Raw genomic sequence first — 18,439 nt, 5'->3', positions numbered from 1 at the left:
ATGCCTGGGCGGGGTAAGGAGGTAATATGACAGTTGGTATAAGAGTGGGTAGTGGCAAGAATAAGGTCATACATTATCCCCAAATTACCTGAGCAAGTGAACAAAGAATGATATGCAGGCCAATTTAGATATGCCATAAATACAAAGTTTTACAAAGTTAATTTTTAGACTGGAGACAACAGATTCCCATACTTGACCTAAGGGTCCTGCCACGGCACCTCCCTGTAACTTTTATGAGTCACAAGCCTACTAGTTTCCAGAGTCTACTGCCTGGGTAAAGGTGTGGATGTAGAATAGGGCTCAGCCTGCTGGGGTCAGGGTGGTGGGGAGACACTAATGACCTAGGGTCAACCTAAGGGCAGACATTACCCATCATGCTTGCTGGTTGCCAGCCACACTAATGAACACGTAGAATGCCGGCTCTGGGATTCTAACTTATACTGAAAAAGGGATCTAGATAACCTGAGGACCCTGGACCTAATCATCCTGGAGTAGATAGAACCCCCATCCTATTGAAGCCCTGGAACTGATCCAGATTCTTGCCAGATCGTGGGAAGAACGTAAGAAATCACATGATTCATCCAGTCCAGTGCTGGGTGCTTGGCTCTCTGAAAGTGGCACCAATGACTACTGGTAACAGATACCAAAGGATCCTGCCAAGGAAGCAGATTTAGATTTTCTTTATAATGTCAAATGGTAAAAGTTAGCAATGTGCTCCTCAACATCCTTCCTTTACCTCAGTTTATTAGTGACCCACAGTAGGAACCCTAACCCTCAGCAAGCTATTCCTATCTTCAGGCCATACCACATCTTAGAATAAAAGCTCTATACATTTACCACCCCTCTATAAAAAGGACCTCAACAAAGCTCCTACATGTTCTAGTTTGAACATCCTAAGATACTTGATTCTCACTTCATCATCAGACTTAGTTTGTTCAAACAGAAAAGCTTCAGTAGGTTTGCTGTATAGGACTTTGATTATTTTTTGTGGCCTTTCATTGGATCTTCTCAGCTCAGCTATGATCCTTGGGAAGAGTAAGAGTCCAACGCACAGGGACATTTTGGGTGAAGGAGCCTGGATTCTGTTCTGCTCCAGCCACAGCCACACCTTGGGCTGCTGCCTCCAGAGATCCAGCTACAGTGGTTACCATTCTTCATCCCAAGTCAGAAACAGCAAATTATAGTCTTTCAACATTTTCTATGTATTCTACATTTCCTCCAAAAGTCCACATCAAGTGCCTGAACCAAACTGTTTTTTGGAATTCCAGTTATCATTAGCTACTTAGGCAATAATTCCTTCTCCCAGGCAATGATATCAAAAGGCTCGAGAAACCAGAGGGCTAATCTGATGCATTACACTAGAAGGCGGCGCTTAGCTATTCTGACTTTTAGGAAACACTACGTAATCCCAGATTAAACAGTATTACCTACCTAGTGGGTGATTGCTCTTTCTACGGACTAGGTATTGCTTTTGACTTATATAGTTACCACTATGCTTTTGACATAGATTATTTTCATGTTCAGACCATATCATCATTTCAATTTTTAAAACTGTAAGAAATCTTTTCTCGCAAAAATAGTTATTTTAAACATTATACTTCAATATAACTCTATAGAACTAAAAATATATTATTCTTCCTCAACCAGCATCTATATGAAGAATAGCCAAGTAGCAACAGTACACTAGGATTCTAAATAATTAGAAAATAAAACTTGCCTGATAACCACTTCATTTGTGTTGCTCAGTTCAACCACCAGTACAGATGGCGATGCCTCAGTTGGAATGATTAACGGAGGAATTGTTACAGTCTCCATAAAGGTATCAGTACTTTTGGTAATGTTTTTTTCTATCTGCAAATATTCTTGTTCAATCACAGACTTGACATCATAATCTCCATGTGCTTGCTCTGCATCCTTTAAATCCTTTAGGATTTTGTCAGTGGGTGGTGGAAGTTTAGCATAGAGAATGGCCTTCTGAGGGTTTCCAGAAATGTAGTCTATGGTGCATACATCGGAAAGCGAGGCAAGATTTTTTAAGGCATCCTCAGGTAATTTCACTTTGTACATGTCCTCAAATGCTTTGGGGAGTGCGCTGGCCCAAAGACCACTTGAGTATTTCACCAGCAGCTCCTCAACTTTCTCTTTAAAGTCTCCTGGCATAACTGTTGGACACCCTTTGAGTGGTGGTATTTGTTTTGGAGCAGGTAGTGGGGATGGTGGCACTTTTTCAGCATTCAGTTCACTTCTCAAAAGCTGCTTTCTCTTAGCTGGATAAACAAGTAAATCTTGACCACCATTGCAAGGTTTTTCCACCTGAAATTTTTAAATACAGCAAATGACAGATATTTTAATGGCTAAAAACAACCTGAGAGCACATTAATGCATTTTAAATTTGAGAGAAACACTTTTCAAATTTATGAAGAGAACACAAAATTGTACATTTTACTCTTCTCAGTCACTAAGACTTTAATACACTGCCTTCACTTGCAAACATGATCATGCACCACATTTCAGTAACAAGCAGGGAAATGAAATAGTATGAATTTCCCATGTGAAGCACCTGACCTCCAATAACCCTAGGAAATCATGAGAGCTTCTGCCCTGTACACCACCTAGTTTCTCTGACAAATAGTTTTGTCTCACCTAGTTTCTCTAACAAATACAAAGCAACAGCTTACAAAACTGACAGAATACAAGGAGGAATGAAACCATGAAAAGGTATCAGAACTGTCAGGAATAAACCACTGGGAAGAAAGCTAGGAAATATTCAGGCAAAACTGAGGTGCTGTCTCTCTTCTTCCTGCAGTGTCCTGAGAAAACCCTCAGCTTTCCATTATGTAGGAAGGTCAGTCCAGAGGTAAGGCACACATTTTCCAACAACTACAGTAGAAAGTTAGCTAAAAGTGTTGTCCCTCTAATGAACAAGACTTAAGAATGCCCAGCAGTTGTATACCATCCAATTTCTAATTTTCTTCTCATAACATTCCAGAGAGGCACGGCTTCAATATGAGAGAAGGAGGAAAAGAGAAACTGATGTATGGCACCATTTTTCCAAGTTCTAAGCCTTTCCACTTCTAGACCAGCGGTCAGCACACCACTGGCTGCAGCCCAATGCAGCGTGCCACCTGTTTTTCCATAGCCCATGAGCTAAGAATGGTTTTTCTATTTTTAAATGGCTGAAAAAAAAATCAAAAGAATTACTTTGTGACATGAAAATGATATGAAATTCAGTGTACATCAACAATGTTTTATTGGCCCCCAGCCATTCTCTATGTAGTGCGTATGGCTGCTTTTGCACTACAATGGCAGAGTCGGGTGGTTGTGCCAGACTATGGGTGACAGTCACATAGCTCTTGGCCTGCAAAACCTAAAATATTTATTACTTGGTCCTTTACAAAAAGAATTTCTCAATTTCCGATTAGACTGAAGTTAGTACTCATAGCCCTCTGAAATGCTTCTATTCTGTCAGATCCTATTCACCTATTCTTTAGCTGAAATTTAAGACCTTAGGAGGCTATCCAGACCACTAAGGTGATAATACAAGCTTACAAGAAGTACCCCCTTCCCCAAGAAGAATAGAATATTAAAGTTGCTGGGTGGGTAGCTTGTCAGTAAAGAACATTGACTTCATTTACTAATTTTCTATATAATGCTTAGGAAGAGAGAACATAAATACAGTTGACCCTGCTGACACCGTGTGACACTCTGGATGGTATTTATATGATATTCACAATTTGTGTCCTTAATGTTAAGGCTGGAAACACAAACATTTGGGACACTCCTCATTTTGCTCTCAATGGTTAGCCTAGCTCTCCAAAGACTCACATTTTAAAATCTGGAATTTTAAAATGCCTATCTTCACTGTGCTTTAAGACACTTAAGATACAAGGACACCGACTGGGTATCCAGAAAAGATTTGAGAAATATACTTTTTGAGAAAATGGAAAAATAAAACAGAATTCTATTTCTATGTAAGTTTTTCACTTGTCATACAGAATCCCAGTTAGTAGCCTCTTCAATAAGTGGTGCTGGGAAAGCTGGACAGCTACATGTAAAAGAATGAAATTAGAACACTCCCTAACACCATACACAAAAATAAACTCAAAATGGATTAAAGACCTAAGTGTAAGGCCAGACACTATAAAAAACTCTTAGAGGAAAACATAGGCAGAACACTCTATGACATAAAACACAGCAATATCCTTTTTGACCCACCTCCTAGAGAAATGGAAATAAAAACAAAAATAAACAAATGGGACCTAATGAAACTTAAAAGCTTTTGCACAGCAAAGGAAAACATAAACAAGATGAAAAGACAACCCTCAGAATGGGAGAAAATATTTGCAAATGAAGCAACTGACAAAGGATTAATCTCCAAAATTTATAAGCAGCTCATGCAGCTCAATATCAAAAAAACAAACAACCCAATCCAACAATGGGCAGAAGACCTAAATAGACATTTCTCCAAAGAAGATATACAGATGGCTAACAAACACATGAAAGGATGCTCAACATCACTAATCATTAGAGAAATACAAATCAAAACTACAATGAGGTATCACCTCACACCAGTCAGAATGGCCATCATCAAAAAATCTACAAACAATAAATGCCGGAGAGGGTGTGGAGAAAAGGGAACCCTCTTGCACTGTTGGTGGGAATGTAAATTGATACAGCCACTATGGAGGGTCCTTAAAAAACTAAAAATAGAACTGCCATTCGACCCAGAAATCCCACTACTGGGCATATACCCTGAGAAAACCATAATTCAAAAAGGGTCATGTACCACAATGTTCATTGCAGCTCTATTTACAATAGCCAGGACATGGAAGCAACCTAAGTGTCCATCAACAGATGAATGAATAAAAAAGATGTGGCATGTATATACAATGGAATATTACTCTGCCATAAAAAGAAACAAAATTGAGTTATTTGTAGTGAGGTGGATGGACGTAGAGACTGTCATACAGAGTGAAGTAAGTCAGAAAGAGAAAAACAAATATCGTATGCTAACAAATACATATGGAATCTAAAAAAAAAGGTTCTGAAGAACCTAGGGGCAGGACGGGAATAAAGACGCAGACGTAGAGAATGGACTTGAGGACACGGGGAGGGGCAAGGGTAAGCTGGGAGGAAGTGAGAGAGTGGTATGGAGATAAATACACTACCGAATGTAAAATAGATAGCTAGTGGGAAGCAGCCATACAGCACAGGGAGATCAGCTCGGTGCTTTGTGACCACCTAGAGGGGTGGGATAGAGAAGGTGCGAGGGAGACGCAAGAGGGAGGAGATATGAGGATATATGTATATGTATAGCTGATTCACTTTGTTATAAAGCAGAAACTAACACAATTGTAAAGCAATTATACTCCAATAAAGATGTTAAAAAAACAAACAAAAAATCCCGGTTAGTACAATTTTAGATTTAGACATGGCAGTCCTCCATATCCAAAGCCAGCTGAGCCTGCTGGGCCCATCTTAAAACCCTTCTTCAGTCTTCACCTAGCAACATCTTCTCAACTCTTTGTAACACCTTCTCTGAAGTGGATGGCAGAGGCTAATTTCAATGGAATATAGTCCATCTTATTCATCTAAAATAACTTTCACAAGCCACATGTCCTATCTGTCCACATGGCTTCTTCTAACCCAAAAGAGGACAACAGTTCTTCAGTTTAATGATCCTTTTCTTTCCAATAAATTAACTGGGAATAGGAGATACTTCAATGTTTGTTTACTAATCTCCCCCACTCTTGGCCCCAAAGCTTCCATTCCTACCTGTGCTTTAGATGCAATCAGGACCAATTACCTAACAATGTAATTGTCAAATCTGTCAAACCTCTAAACATGACCTCTGAACATGACCAGCACACTGAGTTCTTCTAACTAGGGATTACTTTTTTTTTTTTTTTTTTTTGCTGTATGCGGGCCTCTCACTGTTGTGGCCTCTCCCGCTGCGGAGCACAGGCTCCAGACGCGCAGGCTCAGCAGCCATGGCTCACGGGCCCAGCTGCTCCGCGGCATGTGGGATCCTCCCGGACCGGGGCACGAACCCGTGTCCCCTGCATCGGCAGGCGGACTCTCAACCACTGCGCCACCAGGGAAGCCCGGGGATTACTATCTTAACAGAAGTTATGAATATTAGGTCCACTTGATGTGAATTTGGTCAGGACAAGAGAAGAATTCCCATTTTTCTGGCCTTTATTCCAGAATAATGCTTAAAGATCACCTGGAAGTAGTAAGTTTCCAGGGCTTTGTCTGGAGCATTTATATCAAGCTTTTCCAGTAGCATTTATATCAAGCTTTGCCAGTCAGCCTATAAAGTAGATTTTTGACCAATAAGCCTGAGTTTATTCAAAGTACAAACAATGGCCAAATAATCATCTGAACTAGAAGGCAGGTTTGTTTCCTCAGCAGTTTTATTTTCATTGTTTAAAGTAGATACCCTACCCCAGCCCCCAGCAATCCCCAAATGACTAGTTCCTTGAATTGTAGCCACTTTCCAATTTTTACTGGCTTCTTCTTGATCTCATAAGCCAGTTATGTGCCTAATTCCACTTTGTTCTCTAGTAATTTGGCCTCTTTAAATTCAAATTAGCATCTACTAAGATTAAACATAAGCCTGACTTTAGGAACAGAACCTGACACTAACTGGAGTTGATGCAGATGTTCTTCAACATGTTAGACAACTATTCATGGATAATTTAGTGACATGGAAAATAAGCCTGGTCCACGTACGTCATTAGCCAATCTTTGGAGAATAGCTGAAGGGTTACTCAATTCAAAGGAAAAGATCATGAAACTCATATTGTATAGAATTTAAAATATATGTAATTTAAGACAAATGTAATTTTTTTCAACTTAAACTCTTTGTTTTAAATTTTTCATGAAAGTGAAAATTTGCTTTTCTCAGGCATTCCAATGTGATCACCATCTGTCCTCCAGAACATGTGTCTTCTTTTTAATTTTCTGGTCAATGGGCTTAGAAACAACACCTATTACTGTATCTATTCCCAGCCTATGAGAATCTTCCCAAAGGCAAGAAATTGCTGGAATGTGGGTTAGAGTATGGTGTCCACTCTTCACTGTGCTCTGGTACATCTGACCAGATTTACATGCTGTTCTCTTGTCTCATCCCCCAAAACAGAACAGCTGTCTTCTGGCCTTCATAAATGACCAAGGTAAGTCAATGGCTACTTGAAACATGGCTTTTATTATTTCCTTAGTGTGATAATCAGCTGCTAATCATTCCAGTTGGATCTTTCAGGAGGGTGCTTTTACAACTTCTATTGGGTTGGCCAAAAGGTTCGTTCGTTTTTTTCCGAAAGATGGTTCTAGTAGCACTTAGTTGTTTTTAACTTCAATTGAAACGATTTTGTTAGATTGTATTGTGACAGTCGTCATATCAGTGTGCATTTAAAAAAAGACTTACCAAAACTGGTGAATTTTTGTGTAGCCATTTTAATACTGAAGATGAAAGAAAAAAGCAACATTTTCCACATATCATGCTTTATTATTTCAAGAAAGGTAAAAATGCAACTGAAACGCAAAAATAAGGTTTGTGCAGTGTATGGAGAAGGTGCTGTGACTGATCGAACACATCAAAAGTGGTTTGCGGGGCTTCCCTGGTGGCTCAGTGGTTAAGAATCTGCCTGCCAATGCAGGGGACATGGGTTCGAGCCCTAGTCCGGGAAGATCCCACATGCTGCAGAGCAACTATGCCTGTGCGCCACAACTACTAAGCCTGTGCTCTAGAGCCCGTGAGCCACAACTACTGAAGCCCACGTGCCTAGAGCCCATCCTGTGCAACAGGAGAAGCCACCACAGTGAGAAGCCCACGCACTGCAATGAAGAGTGGCCCCTACTCGCCGCAACTAGAGAAAGCTCGTGCGCAGCAATGAAGACCCAACGCAGTCAAAAATAAATAAATAAATTTTAAAAAGTGGTTTGCGAAGTTTTGTGCTGGAGATTTCTCGCTGGACGATGCTCCATGGTCGGGTAGACCAGTTGAAGTTGATAGTGATCAAATCGAGACATTCATTGAGAATAATCAACGTTATACCACGCGGGAGATAGCCAACATACTCAAATATCCAAATAAAGCATTGAAAATCATTTGCACCTTCTTGGTTATGTGAATCGCTTTGATGTTTGGGTTCCACATAAGTTAAGCGAAAAAAACCTTGACCATATTTCCACATTTGATTCTCTACTTAAACGTAATGAAAATGTTCTGTTTTTTAAAACAAATTGTGACGGGCGATGGAAAGTGGATATTGTACAATAACGTGGAACGGAAGAGATCATGCGGCAAGCAAAATGAGCCACCACCAACCAAAGGCTGGTCTTCATCCAAAGAAGGTGATGTTGTGTATATGGTAGGATTGGAAGGGAGTCCTCTGTTATGAGCTCCTTCAGGAAAACCGAACGATTAATTCCAACAAGTACTGCTCCCAGTTAGACCAACTGAAACCAGCACTTGACAAAAAGCGTCCAGAATGAGTCAACAGAAAATGCATAATCTTCCATCAGGATAACGTGAGACCGCATGTTTCTTTGACGTCCAGGCAAAAACTGTTACAGCTTGGCTGGGAAGTTCTGATTCATCCGCCATATTCACCAGATATTATTGCACCTTCGGATTTCCATTTAGGTCTTTACAAAATTTTCTTAATGGAAAAAATTTCAATTCCCTGGAAGACTGTAAAAGGCACCTGGAACTGTTCTTTGCTCAAAAAGATAAAAAATCTTGGGAAGATGGAATTATGAAGTTGCCTGAAAAATGGCAGAAAGTAGTGGAACAAAAGGGTGAGTACGTTGTTCAATAAAGTTCTTGGTGAAAATGAAAAGTGTGTCTTTTATTTTTACTTAAAAACCGAAGGCACTTTTTGGCCAACCCAATAGTTCCTGTAGTCTAATTGATTCAGGTACATACCTGAGAAGGGGGTCAAAAGGCCTCCTGTTCTATAGGAGAAGACTCAGGATCATAATCCTGCCATTTTCTTCCACGGTTTCATTGTTTTGTGGCTCTTCAGTTTTGTGTTTGGTTTTGGATATTCACCCAAAAAATCGCCAGTCCAATGACTGGAAACTGGCATGACCTGGAACTCCATAGATTTACTATGTATGGGTCCTTACCTCCACCTCCCAACAGCAGAGACAGGTAGTAACCTAAAGGATTAACTCCTTACACCATGGAGTTCAAGCCATCTCCTCTGGTGATCATCAGAAGATTCTAGTATCTAACATGCCTTAAACTTTCTATTCCCACAAGTTCATTATATTTAACTTGATTTCTGCCTCATTTGGAATCACAACTTGAATGAGATACTTCTCTCACATCCCTCTGAGTTTTTGTAAGTTTGGAGTTGACAGATTAGGTTTGGTAGATGTGAGACTCAAGGACTTAAAATATCAACTTCTTCAGGAGCCCTGTAAGTTCACACAAATAGAAGTCTTCGTGCTATATGCCTAGAAATTGTCTTCTTAATTCTAAGAGGTCTTTACTTCTTCCTAATTTACCTGTTCTGTAAAGTTCTTGAAGCCAAACTCATTTGAGTCTATGAAGGCTCACCTGCTAACTCTGCAGCATAGGCTGCTGAGGTAAACTTACTGTTTCTTATGGAATTAGAATTTTCTTTGGGATTCTGTAACAGAATTGGTATTGTCCAATTAAATCAAAAAGTTTCAAAGCAGTTGTATGGGTGTCATTCAGACACAGTTTTGTTTCCATTGGGTAGTAGTTTTTTGTGTTGAAGCTTTAAATTACATTCTAAATTTCATTTTATATGTTCACCACCCAATACCAACCTCAGACAGTATGGTAAAATCACGTTTACCTGGAGACCTGCCTTCCAGCACTCCAACTATTAGCAGTGGCTTGGAACTCAAAAACAAACCAATTAAAAAACTCAATTTCAGCAGGCAGTAAAGACCTCTGGGTACCTAGCAACAACTACAACATCAAAGAGTCACTGACCAGAAGCTTGCACCCTATGATTAGCAAGTTCACAGAAAGAAAGACTGGTTGATGACCTTCTACAGAGCGCAGTCTTTTTGTGTTAATGCTGAGAAGTGCTGGGAAAGTTAGACAACTGAGAAAGAGATGAGGAAATGGTCCCCAATGGCCTGACTGGGCCACAGTGAAGACAAACTGATAGGTTCAGATCTGAAGCCTCTAAGGGTAGTGGGTGAGGCTTATACTGCATGCAGGATAATACACTGAGATGAGCTAACACCCAATTCAGTGTTCCAGACCACCTACAACTGCCACCCTCTCTGCGGCAGTTCATGCTACGCCCAAGATTATTCAGAAAGGGTTATAATTTTTAGTCGCTTCTGTTTAAGAAAGTACAGGTGTTTGTGGCATATTCCACAGAGGTTTAATCAAAGGTAAAGGTAAAAAGTTCCTTGTAGGGCTTCCCTGGTGGCGCAGTGGTTGAGAGTCCACCTGCCGATGCAGGGAACACGGGTTCGTGCCCTGGTCTGGGAAGATCCCACATGCCACGGAGCGGCTGGGCCTGTGAGCCATGGCCACTGAGCCTGCGCGTCCGGAGCCTGCACGTCCGGAGCCTGTGCTCCGCAACGGGAGAGGCCACAACAGTGAAAGGCCCGCGTACACTAAAAAAAAAAAAAAAAAAAAAAAAAGGTTTTTTGTAGATGGTACCCTGTCTGTTCACAAACCACCTATCCAGAGAAACTCTTTCTCCACCATCTTGGGTAAGTAGTTTTATAGACATTATGTATTTCAAGGCTAATACTCTTTCACTCCCATCCCTTTCCTAGTAAGGACTTCGCACCGATGCTGACTACAACCATTTACGTTTGGATAAACTTCAAGCCATTTTCCTTTAGTGTGGCCCAAGGTTAGGCCCTTGTTCACAGGTCTCCTTCAGGAAGACATTATCCTGGTTAACTGTGTGCAGACCTTTTGGGCATGATCTTGGCTGGCAGCTGCGGCTTTCACTGTGCATTCTAAGCTAAGCAGGTACTAGATATGCTTCTCATTACCTTTGTGGGGAGCAGGATCTGCTCCTCTAGGATGGCAGAAATTCACTTCATCTAAGAGTTTTAGTTCCTTTATCCACTGCTCTTATATTTCAATTTAAACTTTTGTTCTGCCCTCTTTAGCATTTCCTCTGTTTTCATTGAGATAGGCTCCTCTGTAGAGCTTGCTGGGTATGCCTCTGGTTTTACACTGCATGATAATTACTAGTATTTGTGTAGCTTGATTTATGACTTTTGGGGGGAAATTACCAGTGGGTTTTAACTTGCTTGCATTTAAGCTAGGCTGTTCCTGGAAAAATAACAGCTGTCTTTTCCTATATACCTGCTATGTTTCTTTTTTTCTTTTCTTTTTCTTTTTTTGGCCACACTGTGCGGCATGTGGGATCTTAGTTCCCCAACCAGGAATCAAACCCACGCCCCTGGCATTGAAAGCATGGAGTCTTAACCACCGGACCACCAGGGAAGTCCCCTATGTACCTGCTATGTTTCTATACTGTACTGGCAGCTGTTTATAGTTTGTGTAACTTAATTCTAACAACCCTAAGAGATGGGAAGAAACAGTCACATTTTAGAGCATACTGAAGCCCAGATTTATATGCTGAAAATAACACCACTAAGAAATGGCCAGGGCAAAAGCCTAACTGCAAACCCCAAACTCTTTCTACTGTACTATTGGGCTTTATGGGTAATTTTCTGTTTCAAGTTCCAGAACAGCAATGTCACATTACTCCCCTACTGCCCTATTCTGATTTCGCCACAGTGCTCTTTTATCTTTCTTCTATTCAGATGGTCACTGAAATTGAATTTAAAAACTGTTCCAACGTGTTCATTGCATATTTCTTTTTGTTGATGAAAAGTTAGAAAGGAAATTGGATTCCAATTAGATATTATGGCTGTACTTTCAAGTCCTAGCTTTACTTCTCACTGCTGCTTCTGCTGGAATGGCTGCATAGACTGTATCAACACCACTAAGCCTGAGGATATATCACTGCTGTTTCACTTATGTTCGCTTCCTTAGAAATTCAATTTGTTTTTAACCCAGAAATATCTAGGCTTTAAAAAAAGAGGCAATTCATTTTGCATGGGCTGACAGGTACTTTATCTTATATAATTAATTACCACAATTAAAGTTAAGACAAATTCCTGAACATACAAAAATACAAAAATATGTAAGTGGCAGAACTGCTGTTGCCTCTTTTGATATTACAGAAATTGCTATATTGACGCAATCCAGAACTTTAGGAATTCTTAAAAGTCTGAGGTATTAGAGGACTAAATGACTTAAAGCTCAGTGATTTCTAATGGACAGAAAAATGACATATAAAATACAGCCTAACAGTAAAACCTTTTTATAAAAGCATGAATAATTAGTGTCATTAGGTATTTTTTCTCATTTACAACATTTTATGTTCTCATTCACTAAATGTTATGTTTTGTAATTAAGGCCTGAGGTGCCTCCAGGTGAACTCAGAATGTTTCCCACTATCCTGAAGTTGCCTCCCAATGCTCCTACGCTATAGGTCTTTGAGGCTACTGTCAGAGAGCCTTCTCAGCTGAGTGCATCTAGTCCTGTCTGGCTATAAACGAGCCACCCAGCTCTCCACACAGCTTCAGGTAAGGCACTAAAGACAGATATTCTGTCTCAGGTAGGAATGGAGACGTTTCTCCACCCATGTTTCAGAGTGGAGGATTTCAACAAAATCTCTCATGTTCAACAGTAATTGTCACAAGATTTGAAATTTTACTAGAAACTGAAGTCGGCCAGAGGCTCTGGATTCTGTGTGACCTCATGGCAGGGACCCGCTAAGTTTCCACCAAATTATGACTCTTTAATAAAGTGAATTGGCCCATTTGCCTCTTGAGTTTCTTCTTGAGCCACTGTCTTCTTATTGAATTTCTTACAATTTTCTGAAAAAGCCATGTTTTTCTGTCTCAGGCTTTGGCACAAGCTGTTTCTTTTGTCTGAGGTGCCTTTTCCCCAGCATTCCCACCTTTGTCTAACTTACTTCAACTCATCTCTCAGGTTTTAGTGTAACAGACACCTCCTCTGGGAAGCTTTTCTTGACTCATCAGACTACGTCTCATCCTCCTGTTTACATGTTTCCTTAGCACCCTGCATTTCTCCTTCATGACTATTGCAGGCTTGCCCTTATCTGCTCAATGTTTATTTTCCCTGTTGGACAGTAAGTTCCGTAAGGGCAAGGTCCAGGTCTGTCTTGTTTACTGTTATTCTTAGCACCCAGGTCAGTGGGTGGCTCACAGAAGCATTTTATAAATACTAGCCAAACACAACAATTAAGGAGAACATTATTAATAAGGCCACCACTTTAGAACAGCCAAGAGACGTTGCTATCCTTCTCCTAGGACTCAATGGCAATTCTTAGATGCCAGTATCCTTCATCAAGGATACTGGTCAAGCCTGCCATCTTGGGCTCTTTGCCTTTTGAAGACAGCTTCTGCACAAGTTCCATTTCCCTCGAAAGTTGCCTAGGAACACTATGGAACTGGGTCACCATTGTTAATATGATTTTATATTCTCTTTAGCTTTCAAAACTCTCAGTCCACATTTTGTTGTCAGAGAGATCCAAAAGGTTAAGAACAACAGATTCAAAGCATCCTTCTGCCTGCATCAAAATACCATCTAACAACCTTGTAAAGTGGCTTACAGCATATACCTGATTAAACCTTCATGAAGGTAAAATTTCAGAGCTTTTACTTGGTCCCTTGAGCTGATGCTACCCATCCTATATTAAAATGGAAATCCTGCAAGTGATTATCTCAGGGAGGTAGGATGATGGGTGATTTTTATTTCATTTATAATTTTAGTTTTCAATATTTTTATATGGGACATTTTACATGACTGAGGGGAGAAAGCACTTTTTTTTTTTTTTAAATAAAGAAGTACACTGCACTCAGATTTCTTCTTCAGTTACACAACAACATGGAGATACACATTACTAAGTCTTTCTTACCCTAAAATTTCTGCACTGTGTTCTAACCTGTCTGACCCTGTTTGCAGTAGAATCAGCCCTGGGCATGCTATCAGTGTTCCTGCTTTTCAGCAAGATGAAAAGCAAGAAGTCAGAAGAAAGGGAAATTAAACATGGTGTAACTGTTTAAAACTGCCTAAAAATAAACATGGTGTAACAGTTTGAAACTGTTTACCAGTAGGCTGTTAAAAAAAAAAATCAGAGCTATTAAAAAAAGTTTTGAAAAATATCAACAGATGTCATTAAAACTGGCAGTTTTTGTCATCCTAGACACAATGCTTCACTAAGTAAATTCTCATACCTGACAACTGATAGTGATTGCACCTAAACAGTCCTACTCAAAATTGAGAGAAACAGCATGGAGATAAAGATATATTACATTTCTGCTTCACATTCCACCCTCACTGCCTGGACAGAAAATAATCATGCAACATAGATGCATATGAGCAACCAAAAAATTAAAAATCAGTCATTTTAGCACCTGAAATTTAGTAGGAAACCACCCATTTTAGATAAAGTCTTAACATCAAAGAGATAGGTACTCTCTCTCCTGCAGTCCTAGCAAGAGAAATTTTGAGGCTTTGCAGATATGCAGAGAAGCGAGGATGAAAATTTCCCCCCAAAAGTCATAAATTAAGCTACACAAATACTAGTAATTATCATGCAGTGTAAAACAAAGTGACCAGAAACATAATACATTAAGAAGAATCTGTGAAGTTAATTTAAAATTCTTTTACTCTAAAGATAATTTCTCTATCGAAGCTTAATAGTGAGTTTTACGTGTATATTCACAATAAAAGGGCTTAAAGTTCATTGAAGACATAAGTTCATGAATGTCTATGGATTTAAAAAATAAAAGAACCATATGCATTCCAAAAAGGAGCTCCAGGCCCTGAACCTTCAAATCAAGCAGCCTGGTGAAACCTCAAAAGTCCCCTTCAAGATTATGGAGACCTAAGGGGGTCCTCAAATGCTGCTAAACCTGCATCCAGTGAGAATATGCTTTTCAGAAAGGAGTAAAAATGGAATGAATTGAATAGCAACCTTAGGAATTCCCACTACAAGAATAAACCCCATATTCAACATAAATCAGGGATAACATTCTTATGATCATTCTTGACTTTATAGGTAGGGAAACAGCCATAATTCCAGAGTTTGACATTTCTTCTTGTTTTCCCACTTCACACTGTATGTATATTCATCAGCACATCACATTGCCCTAAGGTGGTCTCAGCCCCTAAAGCAGTGCATGGTACCTGCAGGTGCAGAGTAAATGATGTAAGAACAAATAAGACAGATAGATGGATGGATGGATGACTCTTGACTGGAAAGCCCATGGGACTGGAGTGGGTGTCAGTGCCCTGGAGGAAGAAGTGGTTATAAAAATACATGCTGTCTTTAGGCCAGGTGCTTATAAGAGAGAGTGGCCCACACTCTGCCCAACAGGGTTGGGGGCCAAAATATATATTAAGTTAAAGAAATGAAAGCCCTCTACCAAGCAATAATTGTCATGCATATTCAATTCTATAAGCTTAGAAGCACCAAGTAACCGCTAATTTAAAAGTTATTTTGTTGAATATATTCTATGTAAATAAAAACATTAAGAAACATCTAAAAATTAGTTATTTTGTTTTAAGAATCTAGTTGTCTCTATCTCTGGATTAACTAAAAGATTTCTAATAAACTACTCTGAGCCATCGTTTTATTATAATAGATTCTCAAATAGGAAGAGGCATGGAAATAGATGTCAGCTCACTTTTCAATATTTTTCTCCAAAGAAATTTGTGAATAGTTTAAATCTGAACCCTGTATTAATTTTTTTTAGATGTATTCTATAAATAATTAGCCAAAATAACTAAAATTTGTTCAGCTGAATGTCTTTAAAAATGCTCAGGAACAAGAATATAAAATTTGAGGCTAACAAAAAACGTTCTATTACCAGTTAAGTTCAAGTTATTAAAATTACAAAGCCATCAATATCTATTGGTAACAGCTCAATACAAAATGGTATATATATTATCACATATTAAATGCATTTAAAAATAACTTAAAATCTATAAAAACAGCAATTACAACACACACAGACCTCAGCTGTGACATATTTGTCCTATAAATAAGAACCAGTATGTGTTAATCTTAGTCATAAAGATTAATGAAGCAATATTATGTAAAGAGCTTCGTGCTCCCCAAATAAAAGGTGATATTACTAACAACTCAAAATCTGAAAGTGGGGCAGGGAGGAGGCATCAGGAGGGAGGAATAAGAAGAAACGTACCGTGCAAATATGAGGCCAGTGTTCAAATTGTTGTAAAATTCCTTGATTAAGTTCTTCTTTATATAATTCTTTGTAAAAATGTGGAAGCTTAGATATCCAAATGCCATTGTTATGCTTGTTTAGTATTTCCTTTATGCGGTTTTGAACCTCATCCATTTTATAAGTGTAAGAGGCAGGAGGCGTGACATTTGGTTTTTCAACAGCCTGATTTAAATTATCTTTAAATTAAAAAATATGATAGAATTAACCAGAATGCTTAACATTTTAGATTATCCCCATTACCTAGTATTTGTGTCTTCAGGCTTTGTTATACTTCAGGCTTGTGGGGGTTAAGGGACTTTCAAAGAGAGCAGGATTAGGAGAGCAGGACCATGACAATTTCATTCTAAGTTTTAACCCTGAAATAACCAGGAAGGTCAACAGCCACTCAGAGAGGGAACCTAGCCCCTTTATTTTCCAAGGATTCGTCATAGTTTAATTTAAACTCATAAAGAATAATGAAATTTATTAGTTAACCAATCATTTTCTAATTGCAACTAAGAAAGGTTAAATTTTAGACAATAATGGTATATATGTAATGATAAATTTAAAGCTATATTTTACAAAGCCTAAGGATAATGCCTTAATAGTAAGAACAAAGAACATTTTATAAAAAATAAATAATTGTCCAGGTTTTTTTTTTTTTTTTTTTTTTTTGTGGTATGCGGGCCTCTCACTGTTGTGGCCTCTCCCGTTGCGGAGCACAGGCTCCAGACGCGCAGGCTCAGCGGCCATGGCTCACAGGCCTAGCCACTCCGCGGCATGTGGGATCTTCCCGGACCGGGGCACGAACCCGTGTCCCCTGCATCGGCAGGCGGACTCTCAACCACTGTGCCACCAGGGAAGCCCAATTTTTCCCTTTATTAGTGAGAAAAAATAATTTAGCAATAAATGAAAGTTCAAAAATTGATCCACCTGTAATAATCATCCTAGCCTCAGTTTATAAACATAAATAAAAGGTTTGGTGCTCATAAATAACTATTAATGATTTGTTTTTATTTCTCCAATCCAAATCATTCATTTTTCATAAGCGAATATTTATAAAGTTGTGGCTAGCTCTCTTACATTTATTTTTATTTAAAACTTTGAATGCCTGAGTTAACATCCTAAGGCAATAAAGAAATGTAAGTGTCCCCAATAGCTGATATTTCTGGTATTTTAAGAACTATGAAATTCATTCCAAACCTTTTCTAAATTTCACTGGGATACAGATCAGAATATTTTAAAAATTACCATCTATAAGCAAAATATGTTCATATTTTAATCATACAGCATTTCTGCTGGGATTCAACAATTTTTATTTTATTTTATTTTTTAAACTGGCTGGTGGAGACACATAGGCTGGTTTGGGGATGCTGGCCTTTGAGGATGCCAGGAAGCCAAAGGGAGAGCTGTTCCTTGAGTATGGCTGGATGCTGACTCTCCTTTACCCACCATAGGGCACGAGACCTGCCCTTGCTGAGACTTAGTTTGGCTCAGCCAACAGAAGGGTCCAGGATGTCCACATACATTTCCTATTAAAGGCACAGTTAATTTATGAAGTTCTTCCCAAATAATGATATATAAAAGAACCAGGAAGAAAGAAAAGATAAGTTTCTTGGAACTGGCCAGTCCCTCCCTTAAAGAGAGAGTGTCAGCAGCTGACATATAGTTGGAGGCTTTGCAAATGCACCTGCTCTGTGGGGCCACTGAAGTCAGCTAAGCTTCTGTACCTTTTGTTAAACAAATCAAGGAAGTAATTTAGGCTGCCAGCAGGTAGGAGAGGTTATGTATAAGTGTGTGTAAATCAGCTGCTGGGTGAATCATAATCCTCCTGAAACAAGTCCTCCTGGTTCTGCAGAAAAAGCTTATTCTAATGTAAAGGATTTACAGCCTCTAAAGGGTATATGACTTCACTGAGTAGTCATTTTTCAGAAAATGCATATGTAAAAGTAATTGATATAAACAAAAATCAAATTGTTCAATTAATTTCCATGAGAAATACTGGAGATACATTCCTTTGGAAAAAAATGATTTCAACTCAGTAAGAATCACACTTAAAGCAGCAAATCATTTAAAACCACATTTAAATTTCATGCAGCAAAATTTCTGAAAATACTGTATCCCTTGGGTGGGTCTAACAGCAGGGAAT

General features: G+C 39.1%; 1 protein-coding gene across 3 annotated transcripts in view; it reads right to left on the bottom strand.

Moving 5' to 3' along the window:
- Positions 1–18,439, bottom strand: part of TDRD7 (tudor domain containing 7) — an 89,446-nt gene that overhangs the window by 30,447 nt on the left and 40,560 nt on the right. For all 3 annotated transcript variants that reach the window (XM_012533659.3, XM_033431160.2, XM_033431161.2), the window contains 2 exons: positions 16,270–16,487; positions 1,718–2,313 (listed from right to left, as the gene is read on the bottom strand). In XM_012533659.3, the coding sequence (XP_012389113.1) occupies positions 1,718–2,313; positions 16,270–16,487 (814 nt within the window). The remainder of the gene's footprint in view (positions 1–1,717; positions 2,314–16,269; positions 16,488–18,439) is intronic.

The sequence above is a fragment of the Orcinus orca genome, chromosome 6 (genome assembly GCF_937001465.1).
Source record: "Orcinus orca chromosome 6, mOrcOrc1.1, whole genome shotgun sequence".
In the NCBI taxonomy this organism is placed as follows: domain Eukaryota; kingdom Metazoa; phylum Chordata; class Mammalia; order Artiodactyla; family Delphinidae; genus Orcinus; species Orcinus orca.
This window is presented reverse-complemented; position numbering and strand designations above follow the sequence as displayed.